The sequence below is a fragment of the Chrysochloris asiatica genome, unplaced genomic scaffold (genome assembly GCF_000296735.1).
Source record: "Chrysochloris asiatica unplaced genomic scaffold, ChrAsi1.0 scaffold00005, whole genome shotgun sequence".
Classification (NCBI taxonomy): domain Eukaryota; kingdom Metazoa; phylum Chordata; class Mammalia; order Afrosoricida; family Chrysochloridae; genus Chrysochloris; species Chrysochloris asiatica.
The window spans coordinates 17182555-17202364 of NW_006408523.1; the positions used below are offsets into that span (position 1 = coordinate 17182555).

Genomic DNA, 19810 nt, shown 5'->3' on the forward strand with positions numbered 1-19810 from the left:
TGAACAATTTGTACTACTTAATTTTTAATAATAAAAGTATTGCAAGTTTTGTGGAAAACATTAATGCACCAGACTGCATAGCCATTGAACTGCAAGGTTGGTGGTTCAAGCTCATCAGTTGCTCCTTGGAAACCCTATACAGGGTCACTATGGGTCAGAACTGACTCAACGGCAGTTCACAGCAACAGCAACATACTTATAAAAGATCCCAGTTTAGCCAAAACTCTTTATGTACAAGTATTCTGAAAATATTTGTATGTAAATATTTTCAGTGATGCATATGATGACTTTGGTAATTTCATGTCATTTTTATTTAGGTCTAAAACAAGGTAACATCCATTTCCAGTCAAATATTTTTATGAAAAATAAGTATCATGGTAAACAGGCTCTGGAGACACTTAATGTATGCAGTTAGTTCATGCGTGCTTTGGACAGTTTTCATTCTGCCTGAATCAATACCCTTGCCAGTGGAAGCCATGGTGGCTCTTGTAAAATTTGGCTATATGGAAACAGCCGTCTTTGAGTGGTGAGGTACTGAGAAAGAGAATTTTCCGTTCCTTACTCAGAGAATGACTTTACATTGACTTGTAGATTAGTTGGAACCTCCTGAAGAAGAACGGATAACATCAGTATTTGTTTTCTCAGATCACTGACCAGAGTTGCTGTAAATCAACAAATGAGAAAGGAAATACAGGAAAATCAAAAGGTTTGTCTGAATTCCTTTCTTACATACTTACTCTGACAGTGTCAGTATTTCAGACGTTAGCTCTTCAATTATGATTCTAAAAGAAAATGTTAATTTGTGTTTATGATTATTAAGACAGTTCATTTCTTCTATTTTTCTACTGTCTACTATAGATAACTTGTGCACTATGATTTTAGCCACACTTTTCTTACATGCTTCTTCCTTATTTCATCGTTCACCCTAACCTCCTTTACAAGACAAATAAAATAGTAGAGAGATGAGTTAATGTTTCTCTTTCTCATAATTTGGTGACTTCCTTTTAAAAGCTTATGAGGGCTGAGCAATGTTTGAACCAAAGAAACATTACTAGACTAGACTAGCATGTTGTTGTTGTTGTTATGTGCCGTGGAGTCGGAACCGACTCATAGCCACCCTGTACAGGGTTTCCGAGGGTGTAAATCTTTACGGGAGTAGAAAGCCTCATCTTTCTCCCGCGGAGCAACTGGTAGTTTCGAACCGCTGACCTTAAGGATCACAGCCCGAGTCGTAACCACTACGCTACCAGAGCTCCTTGGTTACGAATCGGGCTGCGAACCTTAAGGTCAGCGGTTTGAAACTACCAGCTGCTCCGCGGGAGAAAGATGAGGCTTTCTACTCCCGTAAAGATTTACACCCTCGGAAACCCTATACAGGGTCGCTATGGGTCGGAACCGACTCGATGGCACATAACAACAACAACAAGACTAGCATAGAGGACACAATTTATAATAGTTTGATAAGACTGTTAAATGGTATCTTAAATTTCGTTAGGTAATGATTCTAATGTATTAGCACTTGTGAAATGCTTATTAGAACACTGTTGTTAAGTACTGTTGAGTACATTCCAACTAATAGTGACCACATAGGACAGAGTAGACCTGTCCCATTAGGTTTCCAGGGCTTTCAGTCCGTGGAGCAGACGGCCACAGCTTTCTCCTGTCATGTGACTTAGGCGTTCAAACCGCCAACCTTGAGTTGGCAGCTGTTTAACCATTTATTGCACCACCTGTTCTTTCTTAAAACACTGCTTTAGGACGTATGACTAGTTGTCTTTAAGGAGCACTGGTTATGCTGTAGGATAAGCATGGGATAACTAACCACAAGCTTTGCTGGAGAAAGATGCAGCTTTTTGCTCCCATAAAGATGACAGCCTTGGAAACCCTTTACAGGATTGCTGTGAGTCGGAACTGACTCCACAGCACCTAACAACAACACTCTCTCTGCCTTTAGACAATGCAGGTATAATACTAATATCATAGTACCCTGAACAGTCATTTTTTCTCACCAAGAAGTTTCAAATAGGTGGTTGGTGCTCGATTATAAGGAGTAACATTGTCAGAATTGTGACTAAGCGCTCTGCTGCTAACACAAAGACTGGTGATTTGAACCTCTCAGCCACGCCATAGGAAAGATGGTGGCAGTCTGCTCTGTGAAGATCTACCGCCCAGGAAACCCTGGCGGGGGAGCAGTTCTACTCGGTCTTAGGCTGGCACTATGGGAATCTACTTGGCGGCAATGGCTTTGGCTTGGTGGAACACTGTCACGGAATGTATGAAAAAGAATGTTTACTCATAAGGGCTTCAAAAAGTTCGTGGAAAATTCCGTTATCTTTTCATTGCATTTTTCCATGAACCAACTTGGCCTTTATTTTATGGTTGCAAGGTGTCTCTTAACAGCTTCAGAGACCATATGTCCATTGAAAGCAGAAAGAGATGTGAAGTACATTTGTCCACACTAAAGCTTCCCTGCAACTCTTCAGCAGATTGATGCTTCCATCTCATTGGCCCGGATTTTATTGTGGTGGTGGTAGTAGACGTGTGCTGTGGAGTCGAGTCCAACTCCTAGTGACCATATAGGGTAGAGGGCTTCTGAGGCTTTTAAATCTCGGTGGTGGTGATTGTGTGCTGTGGAGTCAGTTCTGACTCATAACAACCCTGTACTGGGTTTCCGAGGCTGTAAATCTTTGTGGGAGCAGAAAGCCCCATCTTTCTCCCGCAAAACAGCTGGTAGTTTCAAACTGCTGCCCAATTAGTAACTACTACTCTAGGGTTTCTGAGGCTGTAAATCTTAGGGGAGCAGAAAGCCTCATCTTTCTGCCTCGGAGCAGTTGGTCAGTTTGAACTGCTGAGCTGGAGGTGTGCAGCCCATTTCATAAACCACTATGCTGTTAATATGAAGCCATCTTTATTTACAAGTGAGACTGGCGCCAGCCCACTCAGGTCAGAACTGCTATACCACCTTATCTATGTCTCAGCAGTATGGAATCAGCAGTGAAACAACATTGAAAGAAGCTGTGGTTTCAGAGCAAGAAATCTTAACATTGGTAAAGGCAATAAAATCTTGACGCTGTAGATGAACTTCTTGTTGAGCTACGTTTTTCAGAAAATACTGATGAGAGAAAGCTGAGGATGAAAATCATGTAATTAATTTAGGGTGACTGTGTCTAGACTAGCAATTTAGGGTGTCCATTACTCTACAAAGTGTATGGAAGTTCCAACCCTGGAGAAGATGATGGTTGTGACTGGAAGTTCAAAAAGCTGTTGGAATGAACTTTGCAATGTTTATTTTATATATGGATGGGGCACTGAATGTCCTCGAAATATATATCACTATTTCAGATATTTAGAGTACGATTCCTCCAAAGCATAATTTCTGCAAAATACATAACCAAAATGTTCTCATACACAGATAAATAATAATGATCTTTATACATATAAAAAGAACAAGAGAAATATATCGCAGAGCTTGAGAAAACATTTAAGAAAATGCACTAGTTTGACAGTACACTATGTAGGCAAGTCTGTAAAGATCCAGACATATCTATGCATTGCTGTTGAGCAAGCACATTTGTGTGACCCTGTGGCTTGATATTTGTCAATATCTACCACAATTGTACAGAGTCCTGGTGTGGTGCTGTATGGTAAGCACTGGAATGTTGGTGGTTCAAACCCACCAGTTGCTTCTTGGAAACCCTATATAAGGTCTCTATGAGTCGGGAACCAAGTTGACAGCTCTTAACAACCATCACCACCAAAGTTGTAGATGTATTTGTCTTTTGACCCTGTTACCTGTTTTTGAAAAACTTAGTCTGTCACTTTGTCATACTGTCATGCATGTGTGTGGCTATGATGCTGGAAATGATGCCACCATTATTTTAAATACCAGAAGGGTATGCCCGTGTGGACAGGTTTAATGTGAGCTTCCAGACTAAGGTATGCTAGGAAGGAGGAGGAAAGTCAGACTACTTCTGAATGTGTAGCAACTGAAAACTTTAGGAATAGCAGTGGAACACTACCAGAATTTGGTATTGAAGTATGATGAAGAACACCATAATATTGTCAGATATAGTGCCAGAAGTTGAGTCCCTAGTTTGGAAAGCACTCTAGCTACAACCGGGGAAGAGCTGCCTCCAAAAAAGTAGGAGTTTACTGTGATGATGCGAAGGAAGTAGAGCTGATGGGCACAACTCCAAACAAGGAGAAACAGCTGCAAACATCCATTCGTAATTAGAACATAGAACTTAAGAATTATGAATCTAAGGTAATTGCAAGTTCTCAGAAATAAAATGGAACTCATAATCATCATTATCCTAGGTATTAGTGAGCTGAAATAGACTGGTATTGGTCATTTTGAATCTGACAGTAATGTGGTTTACTAAGCCAGGAATGACAGATTGAAGAGGAATGGAGTTGCATTCATCATCAAAAAGGACATTTTGAGATCTTTCTTGAAGTATAGCGTTGTGACAGGATAATAGCCATAGCCTACTTGGAAGACCAGTTCATACCACTATTACTCATATTCACGCGCCAAGCATTAAAGCCAGTGATGAAGCAATTGAAGAATTCTGCCAGCCTCTTCAGTGTGCAATTGATCAAACAGGCAATCAAGGTGTATTGATTAGCATGCAGATGCTGAGAGCAAAAAGGAAGGATCAGTAGTTGCAAAGTATGGTCTTGGTGATAGAAACACTGCTGTCGATCACATGATATAATTTTGTAAGGTCAATAACTTGCTGATTGTAAATGCCTTTTTAAAATAACATAAAAGACAACTATACACATGGGCCTCACCAGATGGAATACACAGAAATTAAATTGACTTTGTCTGTGGGAAGAAATGGTGGGAAAGCTCCATATCATCAGACAAAACAGGCCAGGAGCACACTTTGGACCAGACCTCAATTACTCACATGCAAGTTAAGGCTGAAGCTGAAGAAAATTAAAACAAGTCCAAGAGAGCCAAAATTTGATCTTGAAAATAACACACCTGAATTTAGAAATCATCTCAAGAACCGATTTGGTACATTAGGCACTAATGATGAAGACCAGAAGAGTTTTGAGATGGCATCAAGAATATCATACAGGAAGAAAACAAAAGGTCATTAAGAAGATACGAAAGAAGGAAAAGACCAAAACGGATGTCAGGAGACACTCAGAAACTTGCTCTACGAATAGAGATTTAAAGTAAATGGAAGAAAAGAGGAAGTAAAAGAACTAAACAGAACATTTCAAAGGTCAGCTTGAGAAGTGAAAGTCAAGTATTATAATGAAATGTACAAAGAACCGGAGTTACAAAACCAAAAGGGTGGAACATTCTCAGCATTTCTCAAGCTGGGGGAACTGAAGAAAAAATTCAAGCCACGACTTGAAATATTGAAGGATACTATGTTTCATTCTGCTGTGCATAAAGGTCGCTATGGGTTGGTACCGACTCGATGGTACCTAACAACAACAAATGAGCAAAATATAGAATGATGCAAAAAGCACCAAAAGAAAATGGAAAGAATTCAGAGTCATTGTACCACAAAGAAATGGTCGATGTTCAACCATTTCAAGAGGGAGTATATGATCAAGAGCCAGTCAGTAGTACTGAAGGAAGAAGTCCAAGGTGCACTGAAAGCACTGACAAAAAAAACAAGACTTTGGGAATTGATGGAATAAAAATTGAAACCTTTCAAAAAGCTGATGCCAAGAAATTCGGAAGACAGCTACCTAGCTAACTGATTTGAAGAGATCTATAGTTGTGCCCATTCCAAGGAGAAGGAGACTCAACGGAATGGGAAAATCATCAGACACTATCATTAAAATCACATTTAAGTAAAAATTTTCTAAAGATGATTCAAAAACAGCTTCAACCATACCTTGACAGGGAACATTCCATGCTGGATTCAGACAGGGACATGGAATGAGGTGTAAATCATTGCTGATGTCAGATGGAACTTATCTGAAAGCAGAGAAAACCAGAAACAAGTTTCTGTGCTATATTGACTGTGCTGTCGTTAACCTTTGTGAATCATGACAAGCTACAGACAACATTCCGGAGAATAAGTGTTCCAGAATTCATAATTGTGCTCATGAGGAATCTGTACCTAGACCAAGAGGCAGTTCAAGCAGAACAAGGGGCTACTGAATAGTTCAGAATCAAGAAAGCTGTGTGCCAGGGTTGTGTTCTTTCTCCATACTTGTAATTCTGTATACTGAGCAAAAAATCCAAGAAGCTCATCTATATGAAAAAACAAAACATGGCATCAGGATTGGAGGAAGACTCATTAACAACCTGCAATATGCAGATGAAACAACCTTGCTTGCTGAAAGAAAAGGACTTAAAATGCTTACTGATGAAGATCAAAGACCACAACCTTCAGTATAGGTTGCACCTCAATGTAAAGAAAACAAAAATCCTCACCACTGGGCCAATAAATATCATGATAAATTGAGAAAAATTGAAGTTGTCAAAGACTTCATTTTGCTTGGACCTACTATTAACAATCATGAAGACAGCAGTCAGTAAATCAAACAACATACTACATAATGGCAAATCTGTGCTGTGCAAGACCTCTTTAAAATATTCAAGAACAAAGATGTTTGAGGATTAAGGGGTGCCTGACCTGAACCATGGTATTTTCAATAGCTTCATATGTATGCACAAGTTAAACAGTCACTATAGAAGACTGTAGGAGAATTGATGCATTGAATTATGGTATTGGAGAAGACAATTTAAAGAACCATGTACTGCTACAAGAACAAACAAATCTGTGTTAGAAGAAGTACAACCAAAATGCTTGTTAGTAGCCACGATGGTGAGACTTCATGTCTCATACTTAGGACATATAATCAGTAGGGACTAGTCCCTGGAGAAGGACATAATGTCATAAACTAAAGGGTCAGAAAAAGTGAGGAAGATCCCCAATGAGATGGACTGGTACAGTGGCTGCTTCAATGGACTGAAGCTTAAAAGCAGTTGTAAGGGTGGCACAGGTAAAACCAGGCAGTGTTCTGTTCTTTTGTTTATAAGGTTGCTATGAGTCGGAACCTACTGGACTGCTCCTAACAACAACAGTCTGCTTCTGGGAATGTAACAAAAGCAAACCAGAATATTCATTAAAGGACACATACATATAAGCTTGCTCATTGTGACAATGAATGAACTAAATTGCAAGTAATCTGACTGCATATCAATGAGATACATTTACATAATTTGCAGCTATTTAAAAGTAAAAAAAAAAACTGACAGGAAATGATCTGCATCATATATTGTTAACTAAAAAAGAACAAGGTGCAGAGTTGCATATGTATTATGTTACCTTTTTAATATAGGAGATCAGGGACAAGAGAATATATTTATATATGCTTGTGTCTGCATAAAGAAATAGTAGAAGGATAAATCAGAAACCTTGATAGAAAACCAGAAAACCATTGCTTGAAGAGGTGAGGAATAGGGATGGGGAACCAGGTAGAGGGACCGGACATGGGCTTCTTTATGTATCTTGTAATACATAGTTGATTTCTAAAAATAATTATGACTGTGCTAAAGTTGTACAAGTGAATTTCTGTTTTATTTTATTCGGGAGTTTGTACTTAACTAACTCCTAAGTACAGCACATTTTACTTAGAGATTCTTAGTTGTGATTTTGCTCAAAGTGTGGCCGGAATATACCTCTCTGGATTTAAAAATGCAGTGTTAATCAAATGTGTGTCTCTTATTGCTTACTGCAAGATCTGATAAAATTCTCTTTGTTTTGGAAAAAAATAGAAATTTGGTCAGATCACATTGCTTTGGCAATGTGAGCCAGATTCTTGTAATTATATATTTACATTGCATACCAATTTAAATACGAAATCTAAATAAATAACTCATTATATTTGAATGTAACACTTTCAAATAGAAGTTCACACACACTCTGGTAATTTTCAGCTAATTAAAATGTGGGAAAATTTTGGCATTCCGGAGACATTCCCTAGATCAGAACCATTTCTTTAAAAATAGGTTTTCTCTGGGTTTTTTTTCTCTTCTCCCGAAAAGAAACAGCCCTCCTTTTATCAGATTTGAAATTCATTATGTATATAGTTCCAACATGGGGATCCACAGATATGTTAATGAAACTAGTTTACTATTATAAAGCTTAATGAGTCTTCTGTGGTTCAGTTTAGTTGGAATTTTTTTGGCTTCAGGTCATGGCCCAGCTCCACTGGTTGCCAGAGAGGAATATGAGAATGAACTATTTTCTGTTTATTTTGAATGAGGTTGCCTTAGTTCTTTAGTGCTGTTTAGGAGAAATATCGCGAGTGGACGGCTTTAAGGACTAGAAATGAATTCTCTCACAGTTAAGGAGGCTAGAAGTCCAAATCAGTTCACCAGCTTCTGAGGAAGGCTTTCTCTCTGTTGACCCACAGTTTGGCAGGAACGTCCTCATCTCCTTTCAATATCTGTGGGCCCAGCGTTCCTTGGAGATCTCCCAGGATCCTGGGTCCACAGTACATATTTCACTCCTGGCTCTTCTGTCTTGGTGGTATTGGATCCTTCTGATCTCAGCTCACTTGAAAGTGAGTGACTCAAGATACAGCTAATCCTGTAGATTACATCCTGCCTCATTAACATAGCTTCCTGTAATCCTGAATCATTGACATTATAGAGGTCAGGACTAGGCTATAGAGGACAATGGAATCAGATCACAAACTAGAGGATAATTATATAATACTGAAAATCACGGCCCAACCAAATTGACTCATGTTTGGAGGGTGACACAACTCAGTCCATAACCAAAAATGATATTCTTCCATGGGGATTTGCATTTGATTTTGGTCAAAGTCTATGAGCACTACCAACTTAATTCCACTTTAAGTAAAGTGTCTAAGTTTAAATTTGTTTGGAATATAAAAAAATAGTATGAGATTAAACCCAAAGACGTGAAAATAAGCAAGAGGTCATGAATTCATGTAGGAAACGTGTTCTTCCCCCGCCTAGAATCAGTTGATGGACAAGTTTTTTTTCAGTCTGTTTCTGTAGCGCGTAATGCTTTCTAATCCACCTTTTTGCTGTGAATGTAGCACTTCTCTTTGCAGGATTGAGGTAGCTCTGATCCTGCTTCCCACCCTGGTAAATCTCAGGCTGTGTATCCGCTCCTCGGCAGATTAACTATTGAAAACTCAACCTGAAGTTAATTAATGGTACCTAACAACTCTGGTAGCGTAGTGGTTACGAATCGAGCTGCGAACCACAAAGTCAGCAGTTCGAAACTACCAGCTGCTCCTCCGGAGAAAGATGAGGCTTTCTGCTCCCGTAAAGATTTACAGCCTCAGAAACCCTGTACAGGGTCGCTATGAGTCAGAATCAACTCCTCGGCACATAACAACAAAGATAATTCTAGATTTTCTCAGTGCAAGGCATTCAGTGTTTGCTGACTTGGTGTTTATTCAGTATCTGACTCTTATTTCTTCTCTGATTTCAAGTGAATTGTCTACCTTCTTAAAAGCTTACACATTGATTTAGAGGGCATCAAGTGAGAATCGTGGTGTGGCATTGTAAGATAAGCTCTGGTCTGCTAACTGCAAGGCCAGTGGTTTAAACCTACCAGCTGCTCCTCAGAAACCTCTTATACAGGCTTGTTATTAGTTGAAACCAACTTCATAGCACTTAGCCACCACCACAGGTGGTTCTTTGATAACCAAAGGTTAGATGTTAGGAAGAAAGGTCTAGTGAACTACTTTAAAAAAAAAACTAGCCATTAAAACTTAATGAAACACAGTTCTTATGTAACATACATAGGGGTAACCCTAAGTCAGAATCAATCGATTCAGCAACAACTCGTTTGTTTTGGGTTTTTAAAATATTTTAATCTTGCATTTTTGCTGCTTTCTCTTAATAAAAGGATTTTTGAATTCCTGGTTAATTTTATTTTTTGAAATGAAATTCTTACCTGCTGATTTCAGAAACACTGACATTATTAGCTAGGCTGATTTGCTAAGATTTCATGGTGAGCCTCTGAGGAGAAACTGGACAGCATTCATCTTCAGAAGACAAACCTCTTCCACCAGCTAGCTTTCAGCAGTCAGTTCCCCAAGTTCAGTTTCTTTATTTATTTTTAAGTTAAAAAATTTATTTTAGCATCTTTGCTGGGCATAAACCTTCTCAAAGGAATTAGAAATGTAATATAGATATGAGTGCTTCGTACACTTTCATCTACAGCTGAGATGCACTTAAACAGAAATGAACAAAGTGCTAGAGAGAACTTGAGATAATATGTATGAACACACTGAACATTGAATGTTGAGTGCAGGTTTGGTGGTAAACAGCAAACAATATGAATTTACTAGGCATCTATAGATTTTGAAGTTGTAATGAAAGTTCTTAGAATAAATAACTATTTGATAGAAGGCAAAGATAGAGCTAAAGTAAAATCAGAATTTTACCTATAAATCTTTTCATGCTAGGGGTGACTCTCCTTTTGGTGTTCTTTAGAAAGCAAGTGCTTCAAATATAGTTTGTCCTCTTTTTTTTTTTCTGTATGTAGCTTACCCATAGTGGTTACTGATAACCATACAGAAAAATTCGTCTCTGTCAATCCACCTCAATCTCTGAAAACTCATTGCTTCTGCATTTCTAGAGTAATTTATATAAATCTTCTACTATGTCACTTACCATGTGATGTCGTTGAAATACACTGTTTAATATCATTTTCCTCCTACACCAATATGCCTACTCTCTGATAATAGTTTCTGTTTTTATATGCTTAATATGACTTGATATATATTATACTTAAACTTTATAACTACTCTATGAGATAGATCATGTTTTTCCCAATTTACTGATGAGGAAACTGAGGCTTAAGCCCAAGTCATACAACTGGTAAGTAGAAACACCAGGATTTAAACCAGGTCTGACTCCCAAACCAGGGTCTTAAAAAATTTATGCTGTGCTGGCAAGGACATTACTATCTTTGTTTTAAGTTTTTATTGTGAACTGAGTGATAGTTTACATAGGAAAACATCAGTTTTACACTCACCATTTCATTGCAATGATTACAGTATCCTCCACACATCATCATTCTGTAGTATTTGCTTCTCTTCCCTCTGGGTTTTGTTTTTTTTGGGGGGGGGGGGGGGGGGGAGGGAAGGGATATACACAAAAATACTCAGGAATTTATAATCGTTTAAACCACCAAAGGGCACACATTCTGCAATCCTGCCACCTTTTAAAACTGTATTACTGACCTAGTGCCTAAAATCTCTTCAGTACATGTTACTGCTGTTGGTAGGTACTGTTGAGTGGATCTCAAGTGCCGGTGGCCCCATGTGAGAGAGGAGAGCTTTCCTGTAGGGTTTTCCCCCACACTGTAATCTTTATGGAGAAGAGCTCTGGTAGCACAGTGGCGAATCTCTCAGCCATTAACCCCGGTGCTTCATGGGAGAGCAGACCTGGCAGTCTGCTCCCAAAAAGCTTACAGCTGTGTAAGGATGCGCTTGGACTCTGCCCTGTAACATTGTTGGGAGTCGGCATCACTTGAACGGCACACTGCAGTGGTCAGTGTTGACAGAAGTACATCAGACATCTCTCTCCGCAGAGCCTCTGCTTGGGTTCAAACGGCCGGCCTTCCAGTTAGCAGCTGAGTGTGCCTGCCACCAAGGCTCTTCTTCTATCACAGGTGTTGCTGAGTCCATTCTGACCTGGAGCAGCCCCATGTGACAGAGTGGAATTGCCCCATAGAGTTTTTTCTCTGTAATCTTTATGGGAACAGATGACCGGCCACGTCTTTCTTGCACTCAGACACTGGGTAGGTTTAATTCTTTCGGTTAGCAGCCAAGTCCTTGAACACTATACAACCAAATTAACACACACACTACATAAAATGTGGTGGTTATATGCTGTAGAGTCAGTTCTGACTCATAGTGACCCTGTATAGGGTTTCTTAGGCTGCAGATCTTTACTGGAGCAGAAAGCCTCATCTTTACTCCTGTGGAACAGCAGGTGGTCTCAAACTGCTGATCTTGAGTTGACCCTGGGTTGAATCAGGAGCACCTTAGTCTTCAAACTAAGTCTTTCCTCTTTAAAACTTTGAAGCGGTCTTTTGCAGCAGATTTGTAGCCTAACCCACTGCACTGGCAGAGACCGATCCACTAGCCACTAGGAGTGACTAGGAACAGCTTCACTGGCCACTGCCCACATCCTCTTCACCCCTCAGGCCACCCTCACCAGCTGCAGGTAGAACGAGCCTCCTAGTGACGTAAACCCCACCCCATCCACTGTCAGCTATGTGCAGCAGCAACACAAGAGTCCCAAGCCCTGAATCCCAAGTGTCCGGAGTCAGCAGGGCAGTTACGCCAACTACAACTCCTGCCCTTACTTAGCTCCAGGGGGGCCTTGACAACTGGTCCCCATCAGATGTGGCCAGAAAAGAGCAAAGAGGCTTTGGGTAGCTATCACGCACACTGTGGAGATGGGGGAATGAAGGCTAGCTCGGGTATTTGGCAGATGTCAGCAAAGCCCAGTCAGACTCAGTATGTAAAATATAGTAGAGAAGTAATCATTGTAAAATTAGAACTTTTCTATTACTTATTTGTTGTCGCTAGGTGCGGCTGAGTCAGTTCTAACTCATAGTGACCCTATGCACAATAGAACTAAACACTGCCCGGTCCTGTGCCATCCTTATAAACATGGTTCGATTTGAGCCCATTGTTGCTGCCACTGTGTCACTCCATCCTTTTGGGTCTTCCTCTCTTTCACAGACCCTCCACTTTACCAATATGTTCAAAATATCAGAGACAAAGTCTCACCATCCTCGCTTCTAAAAAGCATTCTGTCTGTGCTGCTACTAACACAGATTTGTTTGTTCTTCTGGAGCTACGTGGTACTTTCGGTATTCTTTGCCAACACTGTAATTCAAATGCATCAATTCTTCTACGGTTTACCTATTGATTGTCCAACATTTACATGTAGATGAGGCGATTGAAAATACCCTAGCTTGGGTCAGGCTCTGCACCTTGGTCCTCAAACTGATGTCTTTGTTCCTCAACACTTCAAAGAGGTCTTAGGCAACAGATTTGCTCAATGCAATACATCATTTGATTTCTTGACTTACATGAGTGTTGATGGTTGATCCAGGCAAAATAAAACCTTTGACAATTTCAATCTTTTTCTCCATTTATCATGATGCTATTTATTGTTCCAGTGGTGAAGATTTTTATTTTCTTTACGTGTGATACAGCCCATGCTGAAGATCAAAGGTTGTGCTCTTTGATCTTCATCAGGAAGTATTTCAAGACATCTTCACTTTCAGCAAGTAAGGTTGTGACAAAATCAAAATACTTCATTCTATTTCTCACCTATCATAAGAGCCCTGTTGCTACGGTCAGAGTTGGGCAAACTGAATCCAATTTGTCACCTGCTTTTGAAACATCACTTGTTTATTTATTTTTTAACATATTTTCTCTGGTTATTTTCATGCAATAAAAGCAGATGTGAGTAATTGTTACAGAGGCAGAATGTTTACATTTTGGCTCCTTATAGAAATAATTTACTGACTTCTGACATAGATTAAGATTGCTTTACCAGGTGGTTAACTATTATTCTGCTCTGCTTCCAGGATCTTCAAGATAGATTTGATATTCAACCAGGTGATACTCGTCTGTATATAAATGGACTTCGTGTTGATACTGATGGATATGACCCTTTTAGGTAAGCATTTTAAATTACTGATACAAAGAACTATGGATTATATAAAGGTAACATTTTCTTGAAATAAACAACTGTCACAACACAAACAAAGTTAAAGCAAAAGTATAAAAGAAGTTTATTTTTGTGGTAGTCTCTCAGATGAAAGTTCCAAGCATCTTAAAATGTTAGAACTGGAGGAAACCTTTTAGATATTTTTCAGATGAGAAAACTGAGGTTTCTGAATCTCAGGCCTATACATATCCCTTTTTTCTAAACTGTCATTCTTTGAGGAGTTGGTTAATGATTTAGCAGGGAGATACATTAGGACTTGGTTGAGTAGTCAGAGAGTCCTGCATTTTAGACAGGATCTGCAAGCAACATGAGAAAGAAATTAACAGGAGGAGTGTAAAGGGTTATATCAAAAAGAAAATGTGAAAGTATAGAATGCTAGACACTAGTTCCTTACATCAAATAATCCCCAGGAAAAGTGCACTAGAGCAGAATTATTCCAGAACACTTAATTGTACTTCTGAGGAATCTGAATCTGGACCAAGAAGCAGTTGTTCGAACAGAGCATGAGGACACTGAATGTTTTAAAATTGGGAAAGGTGTGCGACAAGGTTTTGTTCTTTCACCATACTTATTCAACCTGTATGCCGAGCTGGGTTCTATGAAGAAAAACGTGGAGTCAGGATTGGAGGAAGACTCATTAACAACCTGTGATATGCAGATGATACAACCTTGCTTGCTGAAAGTGAAGAGGACTTGAAACATTTACTGATAAAGATCAAAGAGCACAGCCTTCGATATGGATTACATATCAATGTCACGAAAACAAAAATCCTCACCACTGGACCAATAAACAACATTCTTATCAACGGAGAAAAGATTGAAGTTGTCAAGGACTTCATTCTTCTTGGATCAACTATCAACACTTGTGGAAGCAGTAATCAAGAGATCAGACGACGTATTGCATTAGGCAAATCTGCTGCACAGGAACTTTTTAAAGTGTTGAAGAGCAGAGATGTAAGCTTGAGGACTAAGGTGCACCTGACCCAAACCATGGTATTTTCAATAACTTCATATGGATGTGAAAGCTGGACAGTGAATAAGGAAGATCATAGAAGAATTGATGCCTTTGAGTTGTGGTGTTGGAGGAGAATACTGAAAGTGCCGTGGACTGCCAAAAGAACCAATAGATCTGTTTGGAAGAAGTGCAGCCAGAGTGCTCCTTGGAGGCCAGGATGGCTAAGCTTCGCCTCTCATACTTTGGACATATTGTCAGGAGGGAACAGTCGCTGGAGAAGGATGTCATGCTGGGTAAGATGGAGGGTCAGAGAAAAAGAGGAAGATCCCCAATGAGATGGATCAGCCAGGGGGCATCATTGATGGCGTCAGGTGTGGCAGCGGTAGTGAGGTTGGCCCAGGATCGGGCATTGTTTCATTCTGCTGTGCATGGGGTCGCTATGAGATGGTTCCGACTCGATGGCACCTGACAACAACAACAACAACCACCAGCCATCGCGTTGGTTCTGACTCATAGTGACCTTATTCCCACCACAACAAATCACAGCCTGGTTCTACGCCAATTGCACAATTGTTGCTGCACTTGAGCCCTATGCTGCTGCCATTGTGCTAGTCTCTCTCACTGGGGGCAGTCTTCGCTTTTTTGCTGACCCTTTACTTTTTACCAAGCGTGATGTCCTTCTGCAGGGGCTGGTCCCTCCTGATAATATGTCCAAATGAAGTCTCCCCATCCTAGCTTTGAAGGAACAAGGTTGGCAGTTCAGACTCACCAGCAGCTTTGCTGGAGAAAGATGAGGCTTTTTGCTCCCATAAAGAAACCCTGTACAGGATTGCTGTGAGTTGGAACCGACTCAACAGCACCTAACAACAACACTCTGCCTTTAGACAATGCAGGTATAATCCTAATATCATAGTACCCTAAACAGTCATTTTTTTCTCACCAAGAAGTTTCAAATAGGTGGTTGGTGCCTGATTTTATCAAGGAGTAACATTCATTGTAATGAAACAAAGTATGTGATTTGTTGAATGGTAAAACTGGTGATCTGCCCTGTAAACTTTCTTTCAATCCACAACTAAAATTTTTTTTAAAAGAAGCAATGATAAAAAAGAAATAATATAACTAAAAATAATAATAATAATATCAGAACATGAGATAAATCTAATAAACACAATATTTTGTTCATATATTCAGTTGAATATGTGAGAGGACTTTAAAAAAATTGTGGAAATATGGAATTCAAAGCTAATGGAATTTTCCACAAACCTTTTGAAACCTCCTCATACTTTAGTTGAACTGAAATTAATTATTTATTTAGCTTCCATTTTGTTAGCAGTTTGGAAATAGGGATTTAAAAGAAAATACAAAAAAAAAAACAAAAAACCCAGAGGCAACAGGAGAGTTCATTTGACACTTGCTGTCATTTTACTCATTGTATTACACACTTCCATCTCATATCAACTGGGCATTCTGTTCTTAGTGGAATTCCTGACCCTTGTATTGGGAAAAATTAGTCACCTGAGATTTGTAGGGTAAGTTGTTGTTAGTTGCCATCAAGTAGGTTCTGACTCACATTTGTTCTTCTGGCGGTATGTGGTTATCTTCTGGCACTGTATCAGACAGGGTTCCGCTGCTATCCATAAGGTTTTCAGTGGCTAACTTCCCAGAAGTACTCCACTTCTCCGTCCTCATCTGTCTTAGTCTTGACGCTCCTCTGAAACTTGTCTATCATGGGCGGATCTGCTGGCATTTAAAATACCGGTGGTATAGCTTTCAGCATCACAGCAACACACAAGCCACTACAGTATGACAAACTGACAGACCATAAACTGACAGATGAGTGGTGGATGTAGGATAAGTCCTACACATGTAAAGAGGCGAGGCATTTATAGATGTTGACTTACAGACTTGGAGGGACATGCTCAGGAACCATGAAAACAGATGTACAATAGGGTGTGAAATGGTGTTTAGAAAGTTTTCGTTGGCAGCGCTCAGGGAAGTTTTCATGGCATGAACGTGTAAGTGTGTGGTTAAGAAAGACTGTAGATTATTCAAGAAATAATGACTCTGCCTTCTCTGCCTGGTAAGTAGTGATGTCTGGGAAGTCAGCTCCATTGTGGCTCCTCATTGATGAGATCACTGGCTATGGTTACCACAGTTCCTTTTAAGTGGAAAGAAAATATGTGAGGATATTCCCATCTTCTGACATCTTTGAGTACAAAGTAATCAATGAAGTCTCTCAAAACAAAATTAGAGTATGTAGTATAAAATTCAGTGTGAAGAAATAGATGAATTGAAGAAAATGATTTAGGTAGTAGGTAAAAGTAGAGAAAGAAAAATGTCATCATATTGAACTTATACCTGGGATGTGAAGACAGGATCTACGTAATGAGAACTTCAGATTTGTCCATTGGGGCAGGGAAGGAGGGGAGATTGTTTTGCAGCTCTTTTCATCTCCTGCCTCACTGCATTTTGGAGTTTGGTTACCCACCTTTTCTGTGCAGCTGCTGGGGCCCTTCTGAGCTCAGATTCTGGAACTAGTGGGAGGAGCCAATAACTCCATGCGTCAGGTCAACATGATTTCAATAAAAGCTGTACTCAGAAGGCAGGTAGGGCCAAGAAATTGGAGGAGGTGCATCAAACTTCGTCGTATATATTATCTACCTGTAGACAGCCTGTTCTGGCCCATCAAAGAGCGACTAAAATATATCTGCCACTAGCAGGCACTTCAATTACAGACTTGGCCAGTCAGAAATTGATTCTGATAAAAATGATTTTTTCCTTTTGGAAACCAACCTGCTCCTAGTTGAACAATGTCACTATAATACAAAGAATTTATAGTTTGGTAGGATAAATAAGTAGTTGCAGTGTGATAAGGTTTGTCAATATAAGATAAGCATTGAACTCCTAACCACAGGGACAGCAGTTCAAACCCACTAGCTGCACCACAAGAGAAAGATGATGTTTTTTGCTCCCGTAAAGATTTACAACCCTTTACTGGGTTTCCTTTGTGTTGGAACCAACTCGATGGCACACAACAGCAACAAGAAAGTTTATAATTCTGGTGATTAGAATGCAAGAGTTGGAAGACAAGAAGAAAGTTCAGTAGTTAGAAAACATGGTCTGGATGATAGAAATGATGCTGCTGAGCACATGATAGAATTCTTCCAGGCCAGTCAATGACTGATTTATCAGAAGTTTTTCAGCATCATAGTCAATGATTATACAGGCAAGCCTCTCTACTGGATACATTACACGGGAGACAAATTGGCATCTGGAAAGAGAAGGTGGAGAAACACAGTGTCATCGGTCAGTACAGCGCTGGGGCTTAGTGTGAAACAGACCTGTCTGTGCTCATTGGCAAGTTCACATTAAAACCAAAGAATGAAAGCAAGTCCTTGAGAGCCACAGTACAGCCTTGAGTATAGTCTGCCTGAATTTAGAGACCATCTGAATAGAGCTGACACTGGGGACATTAACCAAAGGCTAGAAGAGTTGTGAGATGACATACATGAAGAAACTGAAAGGTTACTCAAAAGACATGAAAGCAGGAAAAGACCAAAATGGGTATCAGACGTGACTGAAACTCGTTCTTAAGCACAAAGTAGTTAAAGTGATAGAAGAAAGGAAGCAAGAGAACTAGACAGAACGTTTCAAAGGACTACTGGAGAAAACTAGTTGTAAAGTATTATGATGAAATATGTGAAGTCCTATAGTTAGACAGAGGCAAAAATGATTAGCTCTATCAAGTAGAAAGAACTGAAGAAGAAAAATTAAGCCAGAAGTTGTATTATTTCAGAATTCTGTGGGTGAAAATTGAGTGCATCAGGAGGAAATGTAAGAAATAATCAGAGTGTACAAAAAAATTGGTATAAAAAATATGAGTATAAAAAAAAAACTGGTCAACATTCAATCATTGAAGGAGATAAAATATTATGAAGAACAATTGGTACTGAAGACAGACTATTAAACTGTCATTAAAGTATTGACAAGGAGCTGTGGTAGCATAGTGGTTATGAATCGGGCTGCTAATCTCAAGGTCAGCAGTTCGAAATTACCAGCAGTTCCGCAGGAGAAAGATGAGGCTTTCTGCTTCCATAAAGATTCACAGCCTGGAAAACCCAGTGCAGACTCACTATGAGTCAAAACCAACTCCACAGCATATAACCAGCCAAATAAATATTGACAATAAACAAAGCTCCAGGAATTGATGCATACCAGCTACAGAGCTTCAAGGAACAGATTGAACCCTGGAAGCACTTACTTGTCTATATGAAGAAAGTTGTAAAATAGCTTACGTGACCATCCAACTTGAAGAGGCCCATACTTATGCTTATTCCAAAGAAGAATGACCTAATGAAATATAGGAATTATTGTGGTGAAAATATACACGACAAAACATTCGCTAACTCTTTTTACATATATTGTTCGGTGGCATGGATTACATACATTCTTCATGTTGTGTAACCCTTATTGCCATACTTTTCCAAATAATTTTATCACCATTAATAAACACTCATGTCCCGGGAGCAAAAAATCCTCTTCTTCTCCATCCCAACCTTGCTAACTACTAATCTTTTGTTTTCTCTATATTTGGTTATTTTCATATAAGTGATATCAGACAGTATTTGTCCTTTTGTGACGGATTCGTTTGCTCAGTTCGATGTTTCCAAAGTTCATTCATGTTGAGGACTACATCAGGATTTCATTCTTTTTGTGTGTGACAATTATTCCATTGTCTGTAGATGCCAAAGTTCGTTCATGTAGTCAGCTGTTGACGGACGTTGTGGTTGTTTCCTCCTGGTGGCTAGGGTGAGCAGTGTTGGAGTGGACATTGGTGTGCCGGTCCCTGTGCTGGTTTTGATTTCAAAGGAGCTCTGTGTACAAAGAGCTTGGCATACAGAAAGAGATGATTAAATAGTAGTTCTGCGGTCATTTTACAGTCCTGGTATGGCACTGTAGGATAAGCACTGTACTGCTAGCCACAGGTCAGCGGTTCAGACTCACCAGTTTCTCCTTAGAAACCCTATACAGGTTCACTATGTGTTGGAACCGACTCCATGACGCTTACAACAATTGAATTATAAAGATTTATGCTGCCCAAACTTTTGTCAATAGGATTGTGTATT

At 39.5% G+C, this 19810-nt stretch overlaps 1 protein-coding gene across 1 annotated transcript in view; it reads left to right on the forward strand.

The window, feature by feature from the left end:
* UGGT2 (UDP-glucose glycoprotein glucosyltransferase 2) overlaps positions 1-19810 on the forward strand; it is a 198247-nt gene that overhangs the window by 74229 nt on the left and 104208 nt on the right. Inside the window, exons 10-11 of the mRNA XM_006832064.1 lie at positions 646-706; positions 13587-13678. Coding sequence (XP_006832127.1) covers positions 646-706; positions 13587-13678 — 153 coding nt within the window. The remainder of the gene's footprint in view (positions 1-645; positions 707-13586; positions 13679-19810) is intronic.